This window comes from Mytilus californianus, unplaced genomic scaffold (assembly GCF_021869535.1).
Source record: "Mytilus californianus isolate M0D057914Y unplaced genomic scaffold, xbMytCali1.0.p SCAF_15, whole genome shotgun sequence".
NCBI lineage: Eukaryota > Metazoa > Mollusca > Bivalvia > Mytilida > Mytilidae > Mytilus > Mytilus californianus.
In genome coordinates, this window is record NW_026262637.1 from 27,258,025 (window position 1) to 27,281,669 (window position 23,645).

At 31.1% G+C, this 23,645-nt stretch overlaps 1 protein-coding gene across 3 annotated transcripts in view; it reads left to right on the forward strand.

Annotated features, from left to right (window-relative positions):
- The window catches only part of LOC127725784 (golgin subfamily B member 1-like), a 58,590-nt gene extending 38,300 nt beyond the window's left edge, over window positions 1-20,290 (forward strand). For all 3 annotated transcript variants that reach the window (XM_052233059.1, XM_052233058.1, XM_052233060.1), the window contains 8 exons: window positions 3,382-4,287; window positions 5,284-10,008; window positions 10,578-10,724; window positions 11,714-11,886; window positions 12,300-12,453; window positions 13,026-13,092; window positions 15,923-15,977; window positions 17,513-20,290. In XM_052233059.1, the coding sequence (XP_052089019.1) occupies window positions 3,382-4,287; window positions 5,284-10,008; window positions 10,578-10,724; window positions 11,714-11,886; window positions 12,300-12,453; window positions 13,026-13,092; window positions 15,923-15,977; window positions 17,513-17,645 (6,360 nt within the window). In that variant the 3' untranslated portion in view covers window positions 17,646-20,290. The remainder of the gene's footprint in view (window positions 1-3,381; window positions 4,288-5,283; window positions 10,009-10,577; window positions 10,725-11,713; window positions 11,887-12,299; window positions 12,454-13,025; window positions 13,093-15,922; window positions 15,978-17,512) is intronic.
- The last annotated feature ends 3,355 nt before the right edge of the window (window positions 20,291-23,645 follow it).

Genomic DNA, 23,645 nt, shown 5'->3' on the forward strand with positions numbered 1-23,645 from the left:
TTACTAAGTATTGCACAACAGCAAGAAATCTTTAATTGAATATAAATTCAATTCATATAACCAATTTCAAGTTCTTTGACTACATTTATTCAGAAACCTATAATATGTCAAATATTTAATTACAATCCAAATTCAGACCTGAATCAAGCTTGAATATTGTGTCCATTTTTGCCCCAACTGTTGAGGGTTGGACCTCTGCGGGCGTATCCAGCTGCGCTCAGCGAAGCAGTTTATTATGACTTGCAGAAACTTTCTACACCATTTTAATCATCAACTGCCAACTTTTGACATGTTATTTGCCCTTAAATGAAGAAAAGATTGGTCGAACAACCCTTTTATTTTAGATATACACTTGCATATAGTTCCTTTGTAAATCAAAATTTATAATGATTTACTATTTATGAAATAAATTGAAAAAGTATTTTTACATCAATTGAATCAGTTGATAACAATTTTGAAAGTATTATATTATTATCTTATGCTTGTGTAAGTTTTTGTTTTATGAAATTTAGGTCAACATGTGTGTTAATATATCTAAGTTGATTCCCACACTTTTTTGAAATGATATTACTCCAATTCTTTCCATAGGCAAGTAAGAGTCAGTATGATTATAAACTGTCATGATTTTTAAATAATTACACTCAAAGGTGTAAGTATTAATTGGAAACAACCCCAGTCTTAATTCACCACATTTAATATCTCATGACCTGTTATATAATTAAATAGGCACAATTTATTACACACCTAACTGAATACACACATTCTTGACCTCAATAGTAAACCTACAAATGTATTATTTATTTTGATCTACACTACATTAAAATATTCTGTTAATTTTGCTAGCTAGCTGTATGATTAATCAGACATGGTTTTTTTTTCAAAGAAAAGACAAAAAATGTAAAAATATGTATAATAATGCAAGCAAATTTTATTTCACTTGTAAAATCAGTGTCGTTATCATCTGACATAAGTCAATAATCAAGATCTTATTAATTAGTTACAATTATCAGAAATTTGGTAGAAACAATAAACAAAATTGCTTAATTCTTACCTGAGCATTTTCTGCAATAAAATTTATTTGTTTGTTCTACATTTATATCCCATTATATTGCTATTTAACAGTAATTGGAAATATCTCAGCATTAAGTATTTGTACATTTAAATTTGAATACAGGAAATGTATTTTTTCTTGATGAAGAATGAACACCAATTTAGATAAAAATTAGTTATTAATTTTTGTTGTTGAGAAAGTGCATTTCCAAGGCCTCTTTCTGGAAATTATTAAGCCAGTTATAATTAATGGCATATAAAAAAATATATTACTTGTTTGACGATTTCCCTTCCATTCATGTCAATACCATTAAATTGCAAATATTTATAAAAAAAAAATCTGACAGTCTAAATTTGAAATATCAATATATATATATCATTATTTGCATCAATATTGCGAAATTCCCTACCTGTGGGCAATAACATAGAAATTTAACAGTAAGATTGGAAATGAAAAGAGAAAAAAATATTGAAAAAAGTATGGTCAGAAAGAATATCAGACTAGCTATGAATATGGCTGGATCACAACATCGACAATGCTTTGATTATAAAACACTAGAACACACCTGCGACATCGCGGGTCCGTGACTGAATTAAAGTACCTATGCCTTATTTTCAGCCTGGATTTTTAGTATTCGTTTTGTTATTAGATATAAAAGTCATGCTGATTATAAGGTGCACAGTTTTCTCTGCTTCAAAATCTTTCTGTTTGAATCCATCCTGGTTTTCTTACTACAACCGGAAACTACTTGTAGATATATTTTTTTGGTCAGTGATTGAATTTAGTAGTGTCAATTCCTGTAGAATGACAAAGTTCGGGTGTGACCTGTGTATATAGCAAATCCCAAATACACCGTTTGGTGGTGCGCCTGACAGAGGCGGAACATACAGATTAGGTAACAGGTAACAGGTACTATTGGTATCTGTATCGGATGCAACCTTGACTTTTAAATTATTGGTGATGTTAATTATGTTGAAAACAAAAGGGCCTTGAATGGTGTAATTTTTAATCAAGACCATTGTCCTATATTAGTTATATATAAATTTTAATTCTTTGATTAGATGTTTTTATGTCATGCCGGCTAACAAATTGGACCTTGTTATTTTAGTAGTATAGATATATCATAGGTCTATATCACCAAAGTCTGGGACAAGTTCGAAAATCAGTGCCAATCAATCATTTTAAAAGAGTTATGCCCCTTTGAAATATTAACCATATGGAAAATTGCATTGTTAGCACTCTCATGTGTACAATACTTCCCCGGTTTTTATGATACTCTATCATAGGTGTATATTAGCAATGTCTCAGACAAATGCTAAAATCAGTGTCGATCAATTATTTTTAAAAGAGTTATGCCCCTTTGAAATATTAATTATATTTAAAATTGCATTGTAGGTGCTCTCATGTGTACAATTTTTGCCAGATTTTTATCAAATTTATATCAAAGGTTTATTAAAGCAATGTCTCAGACAAGTTCAAAAATCAGTGCCGATCAATTATTTTCTAAAGAGATATGCCCCATAAGTTTTAAAAACAGAAAAAAAAATTTTTTTTTAAGTTACTGCCCTTGGATAGATAAAATATGTGCAACACGGGGGACATTGGAACTCTGTTCTGTTCTTTTATATTTACTGCAGTATAGATTACTTTATGGAATTAAGACAGTTTCAAAAGCAATGTTGTTTATCTCATTCTTGCAAGGATTTCTTGTCATGAATTTTTATATCCTTCAATGTACAAGCTAGAAATTGGTTTATAGGCTTTCAATTGATGTATAACAAAATGCCATTAAAGCCAGATTTAAATTATAAGACAAAGTTGAACTCAGCTTATGTGATGAACTTTTCTGTTCCTTGGCAAGAACTACTAGTTTTTCTGCTGAAAGTCAGTTGTTTTCTCCAGGTACTCTTGACATCTTCCACCAATAAAAACTGGCAAAAGGATATATTCATTGTTGCTGAAAGTTTTTTTAAATGCCAAAAAAACAAAAAACAAAAAAACTTTAGGTTTCCAGACTCAAAATATATGAGTGATAAACAATATCTATACCAAAATCTGGAAATTTTTAGATTTTCATGATTTTATTTTAAAAATGTTAACATCAAAAGAACCCATTACAAAAACTTTAAAAACCCAGAGATTGCAACTCAGCTAAAGCTGAATTCAAAACATCAAGGAAGCGCAACAATTAAGAAAACAGAAGAAATATTAAAAAAATGCCCTGCACTTGGATACCAAATAAGTTTTAAAGTACTTTATTAGGAGAAAAGTAAATGCAAAATTTTGGAAGGAAAAGTATATACAAATGTATATATCTGGTTTTTTTTCAGAATGGTTTTAGTAGGAATGATGGAGAAAGTCTGAAACATGATATTACAATGTTAACCAGTCAGATTCAAGAACTGAAAGATGAATATGGTCTCTCTAAGCAGGAAAATGAAAACCTTCAGAGGCAGTTACTTTCTCAACAGGATGAGCACAAAAAAACAGTTGATGAATATGCAAATGAGTTATCAGAAATAACTCAAGAGAAATGCAAATATGAAAGCTGGTCAGAAAGACTGGAAGTTACTGTGGAGGAACAAAAGAAAATGATAGAAAATTTTAATCAGAAAGCTGCTGAAAAAGATGAAACCATTGAAAAATGTGAGAGAAATCTTAGAGAACTTGGTGAACAGAGACTGAAATTTGAGAGATTATCTGAAGAACTACAGCTTAGCATTGATGAACAGAAAAAAATAGTAGAAAATTTAATTCAGGCTTCAAATGAAAAAGAAGAGAAAATCAACGAAATGCAAGGTTTAATTGATAATTTAAAGGATGTCATAACAGAGAAAGATGAAGAGATAACAACCTTAGAAGATGCTAATCAGTCTTTATTGGAAAAGGATCAACAAATTGTAGAGTTACAAACTTCTATAGAAAAACTGAAACATACAGTCTCAGAAAAAGATCAGAAAATCATGTCATTGGTTGAAAATCTTCAGGAAGAAGAAGAAACATTATCCCCCTTGGCAGATGAAAATGAATCTCTGTCAGCTACAATTAAGACCAAAGATGCTGAAATAGGTGAAATCAAACAGTCACTGTCCAAGAAAGAGGAAGAACTTGCAGAAATGAAGAAAGCATTTGATGAAAAAGAACTTCAGTTTAAGAAAGCACTGGCTACTGCTAAGAAATTGAAGTTCCAATTACAGAAAACAATCAAAGAGAAGGAAGAAACAGCTAAAGCTGAGGTTTGTATTACTTTAAGTTATGCTGAAAACTTGGTGACTCCTCACAGCAGTAATTTAACTTTTAATGAATAAATGGTTATAGTGTAATAATTCATAACAAAAAAGCCCTATTTGCTCTTGACAAAACCAAAAGCAAAGGAATAGCAATTTGGTTGCTGTATTTCATCTTAATAAGACCTTTAACATGAAGCAAGAGTGCATAGCTCAAGTTGCAAATTCAATATAGCCCCTTACACAGGTTTGAATGGAATTCTTTGCTATAGAGTGTTTTTAAAATAAACAGAAGGGTTAGTTTCTGATCAAGTAAGTCTGGCAGATTGTACAAGACTATCCAAACCACAAGAGATATGATGTGGCTTTTACCTATGAAAGCTGATTTGGCTCTCCACTTGAAATAGCCTGATAAGCCCATCTCAGCCCACTGGTCTGATAATTGCTTTTTCTTTTGTACAATATCAGCAGTGCAAAAACAAGTTTAGCACAATACAATATGTGATAATAATGGTTACAACAGTTATAATATGGTATTAAACTTCAGTGCAATAATGACTAAAATTGTGTCTGAGATCTGAAAATATCAATTATTTGTAACTTATTGCATCAAATTTTAAACTTTTTCTTTACATGTTATGGAGACTTGCCAAATTAAATGTGCTTGGATGAAACATTCTTTTCTTTACTGGGGAATTTGGAACATATTCTTTATTATTCTACATTCAATTTTTTTCCTCGAAAGTAAATTATTTGACATTCAAAAAAATCAATTATAAGATAAAGAGTTATGATCATATGTCAATGAGGCAGCAATCTTAAGACAAAAAATAACAGACAGGACATCTAGAGGTCAACCTGTACCCTTACTAGAGGTCAACCTGTACTCTTAATAATGGACAACATATTAGTGTTATATATATATATGAAATAATATGAAGTGAAAAGGGTATTTTATTCTTTTATGAAGTAAACAAATGCATTTAATATTATTCTTTTATTCAGGGTCATGGAGAAGAGGAAAGTCAGACTAAATCAAAAAAACTTCAAAGCAAACAGGCAGAATTATTGGAAGTCAAAGAACTCCTGGAACAGAAATCTTCTGAAATAGAAACATTATCTAGTCAATTATCAGCAAAAGAACACCAGTATACAGAAATGCAAGAGAAATTCAAAACATTATCTGAATCTTCAGTAGTATTGGAAGAAACAAAATCAGAATTAGAAAATCAGTTGTCAGAATTGTCACAAAAATATGAAGAAGTTTCAAATGATTATGTTGCTGTAAATAGCTCTTTAGAAAAATCTCAGTTGGAAGAACACGATGAAAAACAGGAACTTCAAGAAAAACAATCAGAAATTGAAAGATTATCAAGAAAAGTTATAGAGTTGGAAAAAATAACAGAAGAAAAAGAAAGTTATGTAAAAGAAATGGAAGAAAGAGTAGGAAATTTTGAAGAACTGATACAGTCTCTTCAACAGGAAGTCAGAAAGCAGACGGCATCAGTGGAACAGCTACAGAATGATGTAAAACAAGGTCAAATAGAAAAAGGGCAATTTGCAGAAGAAAAACAAAGTCTTCAAAAAAATCTGGAACAAACAGCTTCAAAGATTGTAGATTTATCAAATCAGTTAGCATTTCATGAAGAAAATTTATCTCAATTTGCTCACAGTCTCAAACTACTCACACCTCATTTACATCATATAGATTTCCAAAATTTGAATCAAGTTTCTGAAATTATAAAAGATGTTATCGGAACATCAGAACAGGAAATTAGTGTCCTAAAACAAAAACTAGAAAGTAGTGAAAAGACTTTGAGGGATGAAATTGAAAAGAAAGTTGAAGGGTTACAAAATATTTATGAAACTAAATTAACCGATCAAACAGAAGAAAATCAGTCTCTGCAAGAGAGAATGTCACAACAGAACCATCAGTATAAAAAAAGTATATTAGAAATTGAAAATAAATTAGCCAATCAAGCAGAAGAAAAACAGTTATTACAAAGTCAGTTTTCTGACCAGATAACAATAATTCAAAATGCAATTGAATCCAAAGAATCAGAATTAATTGAGCAGTCAACAAAAAATGAAGCACTGAAGAATGAAATTTTGGAATTAACCAATCAGGTAAAAAATATTGAAAAATTAAAATCAGAGAATTTATCTTTACAAAAACAGATTAAAATTTTAACTGAAGGAAACAATAGTCTTCTCAGTGAAAAAGAAATGCTTTCAAAACAGATTGAAGAACTCAAACTGTCTACAGGAAATATTTCTAAAGAAAAAGACGAGTTAGCAGTGACGATTGAAAACGTTTCAAAGGAAAATCATGAACTTAAATTATGTGTTGACAGACTAACTACAGAAAAGCAAGATTTGGAGTTATCTGTCTCTGCATCAACAGGTGACAACAAAGACTCTGAGACAGCAATGAGTGAACTTTTACAGCAATGTCAAAAACTGCAAGCACAATTAACTGAAATTACAGCACAGAATGAGCATTTACGAACAGAAGTTAATAGTTATCAGGAAAAAGTAGACCTGAGTAGGTCAGAATTATTATCTAAAGATAGTACTAGAGTGGAGTTAGAGGAAAAACTATCTCAGGCAACTGAAGAAATTCTTAATCTGAAAGGAGAATTAGAAAGTAGAACTGAATCACTTCAGAGGCTACAAGAACTAGAAAATACATTAAATTCAAATGCTGACACAGATTCTCAGGTAAAAATAGAATTAAATAGTGAGCTTGATAAATCTCAACAGAAAATTCATGATTTGGAAACAGATGTCGAAAATTTAAAGCAAGATATAGTTAAACTGACAGAGAAATGTAATATTCTAAGTCAAGATAAAACTGAACTAGAAACTAAATACAATATGTTAAATGAAAGAAAAGAAGAAGTCACAGAGAAAATGGATAAAGATATAGCTCATGTTACTGACATGGGATGGGGAGATACCATAGAAAAGGTAGCCATTGAACCACTTAGACAGTCAGCACCAGAATATGGTCATGATTCTCAGGTCCATGATGGCTGGGGTGATGCTATCCAAAAAGTACAAGTTGAGCCCCTAAGGCAGACTGCACCTAAAGAAAATCATGAAATTCAGGCTCTTAAAGATGAAATTCAAACTTTACATAAGAATTTGTCTGTAAATGAGACAAAATGTGAGAAGATGTTAACAAAACTTAAGGCATTCAAGGCTAAAAATCAGGCTTTACAATCAGAACTTGATCAGGCTAAAGAAAAACTTGCTGAGACCACAACAAATTTGGAAAGTGGTAATGCTAATGCAGAGACATCAATCAAAGCTTTGAAAGGAGAAATAGAAAAATACGAACTGGAATTTAAAAATATTAAAAGAGAAAAAGACGAAGTGATACAATCTTTAGACACAGAAAAATTAAAGAATGAAAAATTGAATACACATGTGTTAGAAAATGAGACAAAATATAAAAGCCATATCGAAGTTTTGCTTCAGCAAATTGAAACTGAAAGTTCTGAATTAACAGAGTTGAAATCTCAAAATCTTAAATTATCTGATGATTTTCAAATATTAAAACAGGAGAATTCTAAATTATCAGAATCTTTGAACCAAGCATTGAAAGAAAAAGAAACACTTCATGTGGAAACAGAAATTTTACGATCCGAAATTGAAATCTTGGAACGAAAGAAAACTGATAATGAGAGAAAAGTAAAGGAAAATCAGTCGTTGTGTGATGAACTAGAATCTGAGTGTAAAAGTTACAGGGAAATTGTTGCTAATCTAAAACAAACATTGAATCGTGAAAAAGAGGAACATTTTCATAAAATCAAACAAATTCAAGATGGAGGTGGAGATGTCAATGAGTTGAAAAATAAGATCTCAGAACTAGAACAAGAAAATACTCAGATAGCTACTTTGAAAACTAGAATATTGGAACTTGAATCAGAACACGAACAAATTATGGAAGAAATGGATGGCCTAAGAGAAGATCTGATCAATGAAAAGAAAGACTCAAAGGAGAAAATAGAGAACTTGAAGGCTGAATTTAAAAATGCTCAAGTAGCTGATAATGTTGATGATTTGAAAAGAGAAGTTGAAAAGTTACGAATATTGTGTAAGCAACAACAGGTGGAAAGAGAAGGACTTGACTGGAAACTTCAGGAAATGACATCCCTAGAAGAAGAGATTGAAGATCTTAGGCTAGAACTAGAAAGTACACGGAAGGAACACAAATCTGGCATCAATGAGGAAAATTGGAAAAAAATGAAAGAAGATCTTGATCAAACTAAGATAGCACTGAGAAAGAAAGAAACAGAATTTGAACATTTGAAACATGGAAAAACAGCATCTTCTTCAGACGATCGTGTGACTGACCTTGAAGAACAATTGGAACTTATAAATGAAGAGCTCAATGAAGTCATGTCTGAGAATGAAAGGTTGAAATCTAACCCTGCGGCAATGAAAGAACAAATGTATGATACATTACAAAAACAATTTTCTGACCTGGCTGAAAAATACAGTACTGCAATGGAAGAAAATGAAAACCTTAAAACTGAGCAACTAAAAAAATCTAAAGACTCTGGCAGACCTCATGTGGTAGCGGACGATTCCAAAGTAACAGACTTGGAGGAACAGCTTCAATTGATCAATGAGGAACTAAATGAATTAATGTCAGAAAATGAGAATCTAAAGCAAGGTGCTGGTCCTGATAAAATGAAAGTACAAATGTTTGACAAGTTACAGAGTGAGTTTGAAGAACTGAACAAGAAATTTGAAACTCTAGAGAAAGAAAATAATAATCTTATTAAGCAAGCTGCAGAAAATATTCAGGCTGATAACTCAGAAGTTGAAGGATTGAGAGAACAGTTAGATATCATAAATGAGGAACTGAATGAACTGATGTCAGAGAATGAAAGGTTAAGATCAAGGACAAGTCCACAAGAAATGAAGGTCAAAATGTTTGATTCACTACAGAAAGAATTCCAAGAGATGGGAGAAAAATATTCTGAGGCTGTGAAAAATGTTGATAATTTGAAAAATGAACTAAAGGAAAAGGATTTAACAATAAGTTCTCTCAAGAATAATTTGGATGTGAAAAAGGTTGTGGAGGTTGATGAAAATATCAAACGTGAACAGGTACGACATGTTGGAAAATCTCCTGATTCTAGTTCAAGAGAAAATGACATGATGAAACAGGAAAATGAAAAGTTAAGACAATTGTTAGAAGAAAAAAGTGCAATGTTTGATAAATTACAAACTGATTTAAATAGTATGAATGCAGAATATAGTAAGATTATTAATGACAATTCAAACATGGCAAAGCAAATAGAAGAACTTCATCAGAGACTTCTTAAACAAGGTGAGTCTCAAAAAGATGTTTCAATAATCAAAGAAGAAAGAGACCATTTTGAAAGAGAAAAAGACAGACTAATCAAACATATATTAGATCTTGAAAAACAAATAGAAACAAACTCTGATCAAAACGTTCAAGTGAATCAGGAATTACTAAGAGTTGAGGGAGAATTACAACAGTTAGTGTTTGATAATAATACCCTACAGTCTCAGTTAAATCTGTCCAATAAGGATGGAAAAGAGACGAGTAGGTTTCAGGCAGATTATGACCAGTTACAGAAACAGTTTAATGTGGCTATGGGACAGAAGAATCAGGCTCAAACAGAAAGTAACCAGTTAAATCACAGATTACAGCAGAGAGAAGCCAGATGTCAACAGCTTGCACGACAGGTATGTAAATTGTCAATTGTAGTTTCAAATTTTCTAATAACATAAAAAGGTAAACTTGAGTAGTTGTTGAGAGTAGAAAAATTTAAAAAAATATTGATTTGGGTTTGATAATTGCTAAGTACCTACAGAGCTAGTGCTTTAATATTAATTTTTCAATCTTATAATACAAAGAATTTATATATTTTTTTCATAAAGCTTTAGAATTTATTAGTTCTAATCCATAGCAGAAATGTGTTACACTCAGATTCAGCAAAAAAGTTATCATCAGATTAAATATTATGCAATTTGTTTCAAAAATTGCTTATTGAAAACTTGTTCAACAAAATTTTGAAATATCCATCCTCTTTTGAACATTCTATTGATAAAATGATGCAATGTTTAGTAATCATCAATCAATCAAATGATGAAAAAATTGTGATTGTTGAATTTTACACATGCATAACAATCATTTTTGCATTGCATGCCTTAAACATGGTAGATACCTTACTTACTTGCACATATTAGAAAATAAAATGTTTATGTGAACTATTTAAATCCCAGAATTAGCTACATGCCAATTAATTTTACAGGTGAGCCAGTTAGCAGAGGACAGGAGTCATCTGAACAAACAACTTGGTAACTTTTCGCAGGCTCTTAGAGGGAGAGAACAAGAGTTGAGTTCTCTACAGCAACAATACAGGTTGTTGTACCAGTCTCACAATGAACTCCAGGCTAAGGTTGGTTCATTTTTTAAGTTTATTTGGCTTTAACATGAACATGAACTGAGGGTTCTCTATGATACAATGGTCTTAATAGTTGAGTAAAATCTACATTAATAGACCCCTTGAGATTATTTAGTATAACTCTGATGAGAGGAGTTCAAAACTGTTTCCAGTCTTTTTCAAACTGACAAAGTGCATTTAGTCTAACTATATGCAGTTAGGTTTATAAGTTGTTGAAATTCAGAGGTTATTCAATGAAACGGATGATTTTATAACTGTATAAGTGTATAGAATGTAGTGTTAATCACAACAAAACAAAAACAAAATGATTGATATGGTACAAAGCATACCAGACAAACTATGCATTTTCTTAATATCAGTATCTTAGTATACAAGAATCAACTTATGTTTCTTAAATGATAAAAACTAGCACCCATAAAAAATAGATAGGTATATGTAATATACAAGTGAGATGTGTGTACATCAATGCAAAACCATACAAAATCTGTGAATATAAATTTAATCAATTCTCATGCTCTTAATGTCATTTCATGCTGGAAATAACTACCACTAAATGTTAGGAAACCAACAATCAATCAATCATAATTATGCCACCAATCCTAGAGAGGGTGTTTTACTGCAACTACTTTGTTTGTTGGTCTGTCCCTTTTGTGGGATATTTCTTAGCTTTGATGTTGTGGAATTACTTGATATTTTATCTGGAATTATATAATGTTGAGTTACCATGTAAGCGATTTTTCAGATTTGACAGATAGTAACTATCTATTTAATAAAGACAATGTCATTTAATTTCTATTAAGTCTACTCAGCATGGAATTTTTTTTTATCAAAAACCATATGAGTTTGGGTATTCTTTGTAGGACTGCAAGTAAATTTTTTGCTTTATTTTGTATTTGTTAAAAATGGAGGTATTGTTTCAAATAATTGGTGTTATTGAAACATCATAGTTATGTAAAAGTAGAGATATTCCTTTCATCTTGCAGTTAATTTCATTTGAAAGAAAAGCTACGTCTGAGAAAATTCAAAAGGCTAATGCTATAGAATTATCAGAGGTGAAAGTTGAAAAGTTACCAGATATACCAAGCTCATCCAATGACAAACCACTTCGACAGACATCGGAAGACATGAGAATGGAAAACAAAGAATTTGAGGCCAGGTTTGTTCATATGCATATTAGTCTGTAAAATAAGAAACAATGTAGATGAGACATAAGTGTGCTGTTCTAATAACATCAGTCTAAGCTAGTTCTACAAAGCATAAGACCTCAAAGGTTAATCTATGTTTTGTATTCAGATGCCTTAAGCCTTGAATATGCTTAAAATTTCATCCTGTGTGGTCAAAATGTTCAGGTTAAAAAAAATATTTGTTGCCAAGTTTCTGTTTTAATGAAAATTATTCAGTTATTTCCTTTCATAACTATTCAAAGGGCGACAACTTTGATTTACTTCCTTTTATTCTGCATAAATAAATGAATGTATTACCTTCCTTGGTAACATACAAGTTTTTGCTGTTAGAAATAAATTGGCAAGATATTGCAATGGATTAAATTAATGAGATATTTTATTATAGACTAGCAGACTTTGCCAGAGTGAGAACCCAGTTAACAGAAACAAATGAAAGGTTGGAAAAGACATTACTAATGGAGCGAGAGCAGAGAGTACAGACTGAAGAAGCTCTGTCAGCTGTTCAGGCTAGGCTGAGGTGTATAGAGACAGGAGATGAGGTAAGTGTACAGACAGGAGAAGCCCTGTCATCTGTTCAGGCTAGGCTGAGGTGTATAGAGACAGGAGATGAGGTAAGTGTACAGACAGAAGAAGCCCTGTCAGCTGTACAGGCTAGGCTGAGGTGTATAGAGACAGGAGATGAGGTAAGTGTACATACCATAGAAGCCCTGTCAGCTGTTCAGGCTAGGCTCAGGTGTATAGAGACAGGGGATGAGGTAAGTGTACATACAAAGGAAATCTTTAACATTACCTTATAGATTATACATAGCAAAGTTTATATCATATGGTTTATAAGTCATAGTTACCTATTTAACTATTGTATCTCTTATAGGTTTTAAAATACATCACCTTATTCTAGTAATATGAATTGTAACTTATTGGTAAATCATTAAAAACAAATGGGTTTAAACAATACTTAAGCTAACATTTTTAATAGAACATCCTGCATTTAAAATATCGAAATATTTTTAAAAAGGCACAAAATATGAAAATATTGATTCAAACACTGGTTGTTGGTCTATTTAAAAAAGTGTTCATTATTGATATTAAAGTTATATACTTTTACCAACAGTTGAAGTTGGATATGGGTGAAGATGATTATGATGATGACAGAATTAGAGAAGAAAGTCCAATGTTATGTAAGTCTTTAGAATAGAATTTAGATAAAAACTTAGACCTCAACTTAGGAGAATGTTGAAAGTACCTGAATTTGTCTATTTTGATTCCAATAGTGATGATTTATGGGATTCCCTTATGTGTTCATCACCCTGCTCATTTCTGTATTCAATTCCATATTACGGCATGGTGATATCAAATGTATTTGACCTATATTTCATAAATGATCATTTGATAAAATACAAGCAGTGATATTTTGTTTGTTAAGGTGTATGAATACCAGTAAAAAGTATAGGTAATGCAGAAAACAAATAATTAACAGGGCCTGGTGATGATTCATAGCCTGACCTGTTTCGGTCCTTCATGGACCTTATTCAGAGGCAGAATGATGGATTGATAATGGCACTCTATTCAGGGTTTCCACTGGGTCAATTTTCTTTTTAGCCACCCATTTCCCCAAAACAATATTTTCCCCCACTTTCAGTTTTTTTCTCACCAACTTATTTTACTCCTTTCTAACAAGTTAAATTTCAATTTGCAGCATGAATGTCCATCTATGTGTAACATTGAGTCCCAGTGTACATTAATCCTACATCTCTATTTCCTCATCAACATTTTGATAAATGAACACTGAATTAGAATAATAATTTTTATTTACATTTATGAATTCTGTAAAATTACATTACAAAGGCAATAAAACTGTACAACTACCCCCTTTTCATGGTTATAGGAGTGCCAATAATTATATTTATATCGGAAAAAATCAGCATCTTCAATCTATTTATTGGATAATTTCTGTGTAGTTCTAGGGCTTCAAATAAATCTTTAAGATTTTTCCTAATTTTGTAGATGTTTAAAAAAACAGCTTTCTTTTCTGGTTTATCGTTAAAAGTAAAATCTATAACTATGCTTAAAGCAGGAGCGCAATAATCATTGGGAAGTGCCAACTGCAAAACTATTATTTTAAAAACAACTCATTTAAATGACATGGGAAGCCATTTGTCCACACAATTTTATAAACAATACAATTTTAAAACACCTTTTTATTGATTATTTTTTTTTCTTGATAGCTATCAAATGCTTTTACTTTTTCCAGTCATCTGATTATAGATTTTCTGTCAAGATCCAGTTTGATTTAAAAAGCCGATTGATAAGTGAAAAATCAGAGAGACCTGTAAAAATAGACAAGTTGGACGATGTCAAACTGCTATTATTCTTTTGCAAAAAACTTTCGCCCATAATAAAAAAAATTCCCACAATTTTATATTTTTCGCAAGATGCGAAAATAGCGACCCTGAGCGGAAACCCTGACTTTATTTGTATAGTGTCTGAAAGTTATACGTAACCAGATAATTATCCGTTCAGTTAAATATCTGGTGGAATTTTCATCTGTTAGGGTAAAGTTCTTTCAATTGATTTTGTATGTTACGGTAAACATTAAACCTAATTATATAGGTTACTGTAAACATCTACCAACATTTGGGCTCCTATCTTTCATTTAAATTATACATGTTAGTTATGTAGTCTTGATGTTTTGGCTTTATATGATTTGCTGAAATATCAAGTCTTTTAAATGAAGCATTATTGTAGCCTTCAACTTTATTCAACTGATTTTGAATGTTATGATAAACTTTAACCCTGATGATAAATGATAAATTAGGTAAATATCTAACCAACATTTTGGCTTCTGTTTGACTTCATTAAAATTATCATGGTAGTCATGCAAGTCTTGATGTTTGGCTTATGATTTGCTGAAATATCAAGTCTTTGAAATGAAAGCATTATTTTAGCCTTGATACCTCCCTTTAATGTTAAGGGTAAATTTCAATGTAAATTTGTTTCTAATTAATCAAGTGTGATGAGTTCAAACAACATAAGTTCGTAATCTGTGTATTACTCATCATGTTCAGGTGATCACTTGGCTTACCAGATATTTAACTGAAAGAATAAAAATTATTCAGCAACGTATAACAGAAAATTATCCAGTTACAGATAACTTATAGAAACTATATATATCCATAATTCTGCTTCTGAAGAAGGTCCATGAAGTACCAAAAACATTTAGACTACAAATCATTACCAGGGGCTAGATAAATAAGGAAGGAGTAGCTCAACAGTAAAGTTTACGAGGATTTTGAAATAGGTTCATGAATATTAATTAAGATTTTTTTTATTTGTGATAACAAATGTTTTATATTATGTCATATTAATATTTTTTAAAAGCTGCAATGCATTGAGTTCTATATGTTTGTTTGTCTATCAGTCTGTCTGTACTCTGTATGTACAACTTTTCTTAAACTAAGGAATGGATTTGAATTTTCATTGTGCAACTTCTATTTTTTAATATTTTATCTGAATGATTTATGGTGTTTCCCATAGCAAAACATGGGACTTTGCAGTGCTTATTTAAGGGATAGGCTTCTAGTATCCTTAACTCCTACATAAGCACATGATGAATCTTATTGAAATTTTACAGAATTTCTCCTTTATCATTGCATTGTACACTTCATAATCTGTTGTCTTATCCCTACATTTTGCGTGCTCCCCATAGCAAAACATGGAATTTGTTTCTAATGGGATAGGTAACTAGTATCCTTAAGTCCCCCAGAACAACTTGCTGGATTTCAATTAAATTTCAGTAAATGTTTTATTTTAATGATCAAAATTATTTTTGAGCATATCCAATATATCTCATAGCAAATCATATAAACTTGCTTTATCTATACAAATGAGGAGTGTCTATAAACTTGTGAGCTCTGTTGAAAGTTTTAAGAGTTTATTAGATAAACCGTTATTCTCAATATATATTATAAAGCATTTGAGATTTAACTCCCCAGTTCGATTTACTTTCAGTGAGAAATGATACAACCTATTTCTGCAGAATGACAAGATGGCTGAGAATACAGAAGTACGTATTGTATTTTGTTTTCTTTTCTTAAAGCCTTATGAAATGTTCTTTGAATTTATTAAAAAAAATGCCTCAAGATCCCTTAAGCACATATATACACTTGGGAGTTTGGAAGGAAGATGTACAACTGTAGTAGTTTTTTTTTCAGACCAGTTTGTATAAGTATGTGGTCATAGCTTTACTGGAACATTCCTACAATTTTTATCATATCACACTTGCATATATAATAAAACTATAATGTAATTAGGGGGATGAAGTCTATTTGAAAGTCAAAAATAAAGAAGTAAATGGAGCATCAAAGTAGTAAACATTGTCCTTGACCTCATTTTATTGCCATTGTTCAGTTACTGCTTTCAAAAACTGTATAGATTTTTTAACATGTAATTTTCTCACTTGTTATGGGTAATATAATAACTGTATTTGGTATACAGAATCATAGCAAGATCAACATATGTATCAGACAATGACTTTGACCTCATTTCTTTAATCAGTGGTCCACTTTAAGTGTTCATGGTTAGGTCTATTTCTCAGATATTGTAAGCAACATGTCAACTAAATTTGGTGTATGGAATGATTGTAAGGTGCAAATGTTTTATCAAGCCGGGGTAATCTTAACCTTGACCTCATTTTCATGTTTCATCGGTCAATCTTATGTTTTCATGGTTAGTTTTGTATCTCAGATACTATAAGAAATGGGTGAACATTAGTTGGTGTATGGAATGATTGAAAGATGTACATGTCCATTTGACAAGGTTCATCTAATGTTTACCCCATTTTCATGGTTCATTGGTCAACATTAAGTTTTAGTGATTAGGTCTGTTTCTCAGATACCATTTATATAAGCAATAGGTGAATATATTTGGTATATGGATTATTGAATGATTGTAAGGTGGGCATGTCTGTCTGGCAGGATTCCTCTGACCTTGACCTCATTTTCTTTGAGCATTAATGTTAAGTTAGTGTGATACCTGTAGTAAGAGATTGATCTTTGAAAGACTTTGTACATAAAATTCAATCATGACCAGAGCCTACGGTCATTAAACTTTACTCGGTACTCAGAGTACAAAATTTGAGCTTGAAACACAAAATTCAGTATTTGAATTGGTTGATTTCTGTCGGAGTCTGAGTACAATATAGTAGTGACGAGACATTTGTGAACACTGGTTTTAGAATTAATTGTTCATAAAACATATAATTGTATTTTGCAATACCTAAATAGTGCAAGACTTGGGAACTTGAGTGATTTTTCAGCAAATTTTTTAAAGAGTTTATAAGTTTTGTGTAATCAACTCCTCCTACAGTTTTCAAAGCAGATCCATGAAACTTCACAGGAAGATTGCACATATATTGAAGTTGTGCGACTGCTATTATGGAATTGTTTCAGTAATTATTTTTCATTTTCCAGACTTTGGGAAATGTTTAGTAACGAGTATCTCCATTCTGTGCAAATTGGCCATTTTAGTCTTTGATCTAAGAAAATGTTATCAGAGTATCTGTCAGCTGTATACTAATTGTCTCCATTTGTTTTATTTCAGAGAATACTACTGTGTATCTGGCCGACAGCTGACCCGTCTGATGAGACAACGACCTGGTATACGGAAAATGATATGGGTCTACTTCATTTTCCTGCATTTAATGATGTTTGCTTCTATATTTGGCTTAATATGACCACATATCTACTAGATATTATCTAGTCATTCTTTAAGACATTAATTACATGCATAATTATTTATTGTCTCTCATTGTAGATATCAAAATATTGTTTTTGTTTTGTAAAAAAATGTTATAATAGTATGTTAACCAGACTTGTTGTGTACATTTGTACATAGATCTGTTGATACCACTTGCTACAAAAAAATATTGATGCAGAACTTGTATTTGTTTTAAATTGTGATATATTGGGCAGCTTTCAAGTTTTGTTTTGTTTTTACATTTTTCAGACAAAAAAAAGGAAATCTTTGAATAATGTTAAAGTTTCTAAACACATTCCTAATATATAATTCTTTATCTGTAGATTAAATAATTCTTAAGAATTTACTTATTGATTTTCAGTTTGAAATTAAAGATAAGACTATAAAAGGCTCTTGCTTTCTTCTTATTAATAGGTATATGAGCTGTGTCAGATAGAAATCGACCTAATGCAAGTGCACATATACATGTACATGGATAAGACTTTGATTGATTTTGGAACAATCAAATATGAGATAAAAGAGGAATTTTGGTCTCTTTTGTAGGGTTCTTATATCAACTCAATTTTCAAACAGTTACATATTGTGCATAGAGATTTTTCAACCCGAAATAGGTTCACTGATGTATTGATATTCATTTGCATAAGGTCGATTTCTATTCGATGCAGCTCATATAATTTGTTACGTCATCAAAATGAATTAGCTATTTGTGCGGTAATGGAAATGATATGAATTAAGTGTTTTATAAATTGTAGATCTAATGTATATTGATTTAACTAAACATGTACATGTAACAAAATTTAAAAAGCAAAATAAGACCCTAATCACTCATACCTCATTCATGTCTACCCTATGTGTTTTAACCTCATTATATGTTGTTTGTTAAAGGTCTGTATTGCATGCTTTTAAAAATTGATGTTAAAAATTAAAAGTTTGCTCAAAATTTGAGATGAAAAGTTTTTAAATAGTATATATATTTATTGGTTAACATTCCTATGAAAAGCACTGTGATAGTTTTCCCAACCTTTTCATGTTGATTTCTATATTTACACTTAGCAGACGTCATAGCAGTTGTTATTATAAGTAATTCTGACACTTTATTTTCATAGAAAGTATTTTTTGTTCGTAAGTTCAAAATAGATTGTTTTTCCTAAATGAAGAAATCATGAATAATGTATAGTGTATGTTAAAAATTGACATTTCATTGGATTTCATATTGTTTGCCATTTATTTAAAAACTTTGTATGTATATATATGTAAATGGTGTGAATTAATTATAATTTTGTCTGCAAGTTGTTTGTATGAAGTGATATTTTTGTCTTGAATAATCATTACTTTTTCTTGGGTGGTGAAATTATGAGGATATTGAATTAAGAGTAAGAAATTTTTTTTATAAAAATAAATTGAAAGAAAATCTGTTTTTATCATGAATTGCATAACTTTATGTATAGTTTTAACTTTATTTAATTATAGGAGTTATTTTAAAAACTAGATATTAAAAAATTGTTCAAATTTTGCAATTATATAAACTGTATCTGTCAACTGTGTATAATCAATTAAAATTTAATCCATTCAAATCATTCAGTTATTATACTATGCTCATGTAAAATAAATATTGATATCTAGTTATTTCAACAGCTTGTCTGTGTAACAAAAAACTATTTAACTGTGTACTTAATGATCTTTAATATATCTAATCTTTGTATTTATTGTATACCAAAGAATTCATTTTTTCTGCTATTCTTCATTTAAGATTATCCCTATTTATATAAGTTTAAGAAATATCTCCACACAAATAAGGTAATAATAACAGATATGGAAACAGATAAGCAAGGATGTGTCATCATAACACATAGATTTATTTATAGACAATTGTCTTCTGTTGAAGACACTAAGTTGAGAAATAGATATCTTGGTTTTATTGTGTTGTTGGATTCCTGTCTCATTTATTGTATGCACCACATCTCCTTTGATTTAAATATAGTAATGATAAATTTTAAGCAGTTTATTATCCTAAAGTTGATGATTTCTGTTCAGTTTTATAGATTCTCATGAAATTAATGACGAAAAAAGTGGAAGTAGAGTAAATGTATGGTGGGTTGAAACCACTATCACCTGATGATGATTAAAAATAGAGAAAAAAAATCCTCATGACAAGGGAGATTCCTGGTATACATGCATGTCAGTGAGAAAGCAATTCAGCAACACAAAAAGAGGGGGGGGGGGAGACCCCTTTCTTGAATGTAGATTGGTTAGTGATATTTTTAATGGATTTTATCCTGAATTATTGTGTGTGATATAGCTATGTAAATTCATTATTTCTCAATTCATCATTAAATGTATAGGTTGTTATAACTATGTCAGTTAGGTTATCATTCTTTTGACAAATATGTCTTCATTTACATGAATTTGAAATTAAGGTATAAGAATAAAGGTGCATGTAAAAAAATACATCAATTTGATTTCTGAAAAGATATGATATATTTTGAAAAAAAACAGCATTGTGTATGAAACTATGGCCATATGTAAATAATGTGTTCAAATGGTATTACAGTAGGTCACAGTTTACTGAACATATCAGTGGAAAAAACAATGTGATATCAAATAAATCTGGGGAAAAACTTGTGTTTTAATTTTTCATCCTTTCTTCCATATATTTAATTCGTCTCCCATCTTGCGGCTTTGTTTGCTTACCTGCATCCAGTTAATTTGATATACACAATGGGAATCCAGTGAATTTGTTTCCCTTCTCAAACCCATTGAATTTGTCATCTTTTCTTTTATCCAATGAAGTTACCATCTCTTTTTAAACCAAATCTAGTTTATTAACAATGCCCCCTTCTTGCATCAGTTATTTTGCCTTACCATTTGATACGTCCATGCTTTATGATACATCTTTAAACGAAGAGAATGAATCAAGGGAAGGGGGGGGGGGCAGGGGGGGAAACATTCAAAAACCAGTAGGCAAAGAAAGAAAGACCTACAACCCCATTGCCAATAGAAAAAAGAGGAACATGTAAAAAGCAATTGTCCACAAATCACCAACAGAAAACCAAAGGTACATCAACACAAAACCTCCCCAGAATTTGAGATGAACTCAGGTGCTTCGAGGATCAGTTCCTGCTCCAATGTTGAATTCTGTCAAAATGTGAAACCTTTCTAACAGCCATATTATTTGTTGTCCCTTCAAACAGCCAGTTAATTTGTCTTTTCTACAAATATCCATTTAACAAGTACAAAATGTAGTTAACCCTAATATTTAAAGTATTTATACAACCTAAAAAAAATTAACAAATCCAACAAAATACTTTCTAATCAAAAGATAGTGTCTAGTGCAAATTTATTTTCTATCTTTTTTTAGCTCACCTCGACCTGTGATCCAGGTGAGTAATTGACTTCACTTGGTGTCCATCCACATTTTTTTTGGGCATGAACATTTCACAAATCTTTGCTGAAGGATTCAAACCAAAACTTTGTGTGAATGTGTCTTGTAGTATCTAGTTATCTTGGATTTGGATTCTCCAACAAACATGACTGTCGTTACTGATAATAGAACAAAGAGGTTTAACATCAGTTTTGGCTTATGTCTAAAAAAAAATAAAGCAGTTAGAGTAAAACTGGGTAAAATGATAAACAGCATAAGGTATACCAACCTTGAAATTTTAAAACAAATCTGGTAACAGTTACTTTAATAAAATCTTGAACAGCTGCACAGATTTGAACCAAATTATGTTTGGAGTAGTATATAAAATTATATTGGAGGTTCTGATTCAGCAAGAAATATGGCTGGTATTGCTAAAACAAAACATGAGGTCTACTGCAGTTTAGGGTTAAATCTCAAAAGTTTTCAAGAATTAAAAAAATCTGGCAGGTATAAAATGATGAGCATACAAACATCTCTTAACAAAATTATAAGAACTAGTGCAAAAATAATCAACACTTATCACATATACAACATTTGCCCTTAAGTTGAAAATAGCACGTCACCATCTACAAAATGTGCCAATAAGTTGAAATCTCTAACAACTCCACGAAGAATTTGGCCATGAAATTATTTTTAGCTTACCTAGTCCAAAGGGTCAGTGAGCTATTCTCATCACTGGGATGTCCGTTTTCTGTCGTTCGTGAACGTTAAATTACACAAATCTTTTCCCCTATGTGTGCTATAGAGAAATAAACAACTACCAATATTGCCTGTTTGGAGCTACAGAAAGACGTAGGCACCTTAGGTATGGGCTAAAACTTGGGGGAATGTCTTTCCAACCTGCCAAAATTCAACATGACTGGTGACCCTAGGTCGCAAAAAGAAGACCACAGAATTTAAGTACACCTCAAAAGGCATAGAACTTGTGTTCTTAAAATCAATAAGACATCTGAGAGTGAACATCAGAAACGATTAAAATGGGACAAAACACATCGATGATATATGTAACAAATCTTTGGGTTGTCAAACGAAATCTTTCATCATGCCCTATGGGGGTAAAAGGGACTAATTCTATTTGACCTAGAATATACGAGAATAGTATGGGACCCTCATCCAATATATAAACCGGACAAACTAAAAAAAGTTCAGAAAAGAGCAGCAAGCACGATTCATAACATCTCGCTTCAGTTACGAACCAGCTAATTTGACTTCAGTATTAAACCGGATTAAGCTAGAATCCCTGAAAGATAGGCGAAGATCAAATATACTGATTTTATTTTGTAAATTCATACGCCATCTACCCGAAATACTCTTCAACAACCAAAAGAACAACAAACAACATGCATATAGTCAACACTTCCTCAGAATTCCAGAAAAGATGGAATCTTTGATTATTCGCTTCCTACCAAATACAATTAATGATTGGAACCGGATATTATCAACAGGATGCAATTCACGGGAGAATCAGCTAAGGTATTCACAGAAATTGGAAGGGGGTCCCAAGTTTGAAGTTAATTATTATAAAAATGAAAAGATATGGTATAATATCCAATGATGCAACTCTCCACCAGAGACCAAATTACGTAGGATTAGCAACTATTAACATTATCAAGAAATGTTATTTCAAGTTTAAGTGCATCTGAAATTACCTTGCTTTTTAAGTCTCTGCAGGAACATATATATAGATATACTGTTCCCAGGTCTCTGCTATGGTGAACATTGGACAATTTCGGCTCCTTGGAGTCTTTAGTTTTTAACACAGGCGATTGGACCCCCGTTTTTATTCTTCTTTTTTAATTCTTCTTTTTCAATTCTTTAAAAGTATTTTTTTAATTTCTTTAGTATACGGATTTATTTTCTCACATTTTAATGGTTTGTTGTTGGCAAATATCTTTACAATTAAACCGGCAATATCAATATTATATGACCGATGCCCCTCTATTAGGACAGATACCGTGGGCAATAGTCAACACTTAAAGATAAAAAAAAACAGTTCATAAAACATTTCGTAACCAAACGCTACTACTAAATAAGTAACAAAAACCTGAATAGATCCGGGCATAAAAACGGTTCGTTTTTATCAACCATGCAATGCTATCAATTTGACATTTTATGCAAAAATATAATTGTTTAACGAACTGGTATTTATAGTACACATCGTTAATGATTTTTTTCCGTTTATGTTCGCATCGGCAGATTTAAATTTAGCATGTATGGTATGTAAGGAAGTTTTAAACTGGTACATATCCTTGTTTTTATATATAAAATCAATTAGCACTTTTTCCGTTGGCAGGTGCCCTCATTCATTTTTAAATCTTTTCAACAAAGACCTACTAGTATATGTGACAGAGTAGCAAAAATGAAGAGACTTAAAGCGTTATTCAGATCTAAGTCTTTAACCAGGTATGTTAGAACTTGTTATTTTAACTAACTTCATTTATAATGTAGAATATATGTTTAACGTCATGTCGTCTTTTAAATTGCTATTATCAGAGACATTTTGTAGTATATCACAGTCTCTGCTATTATTAAGTGTAAATAAAAGGAGATTATGGT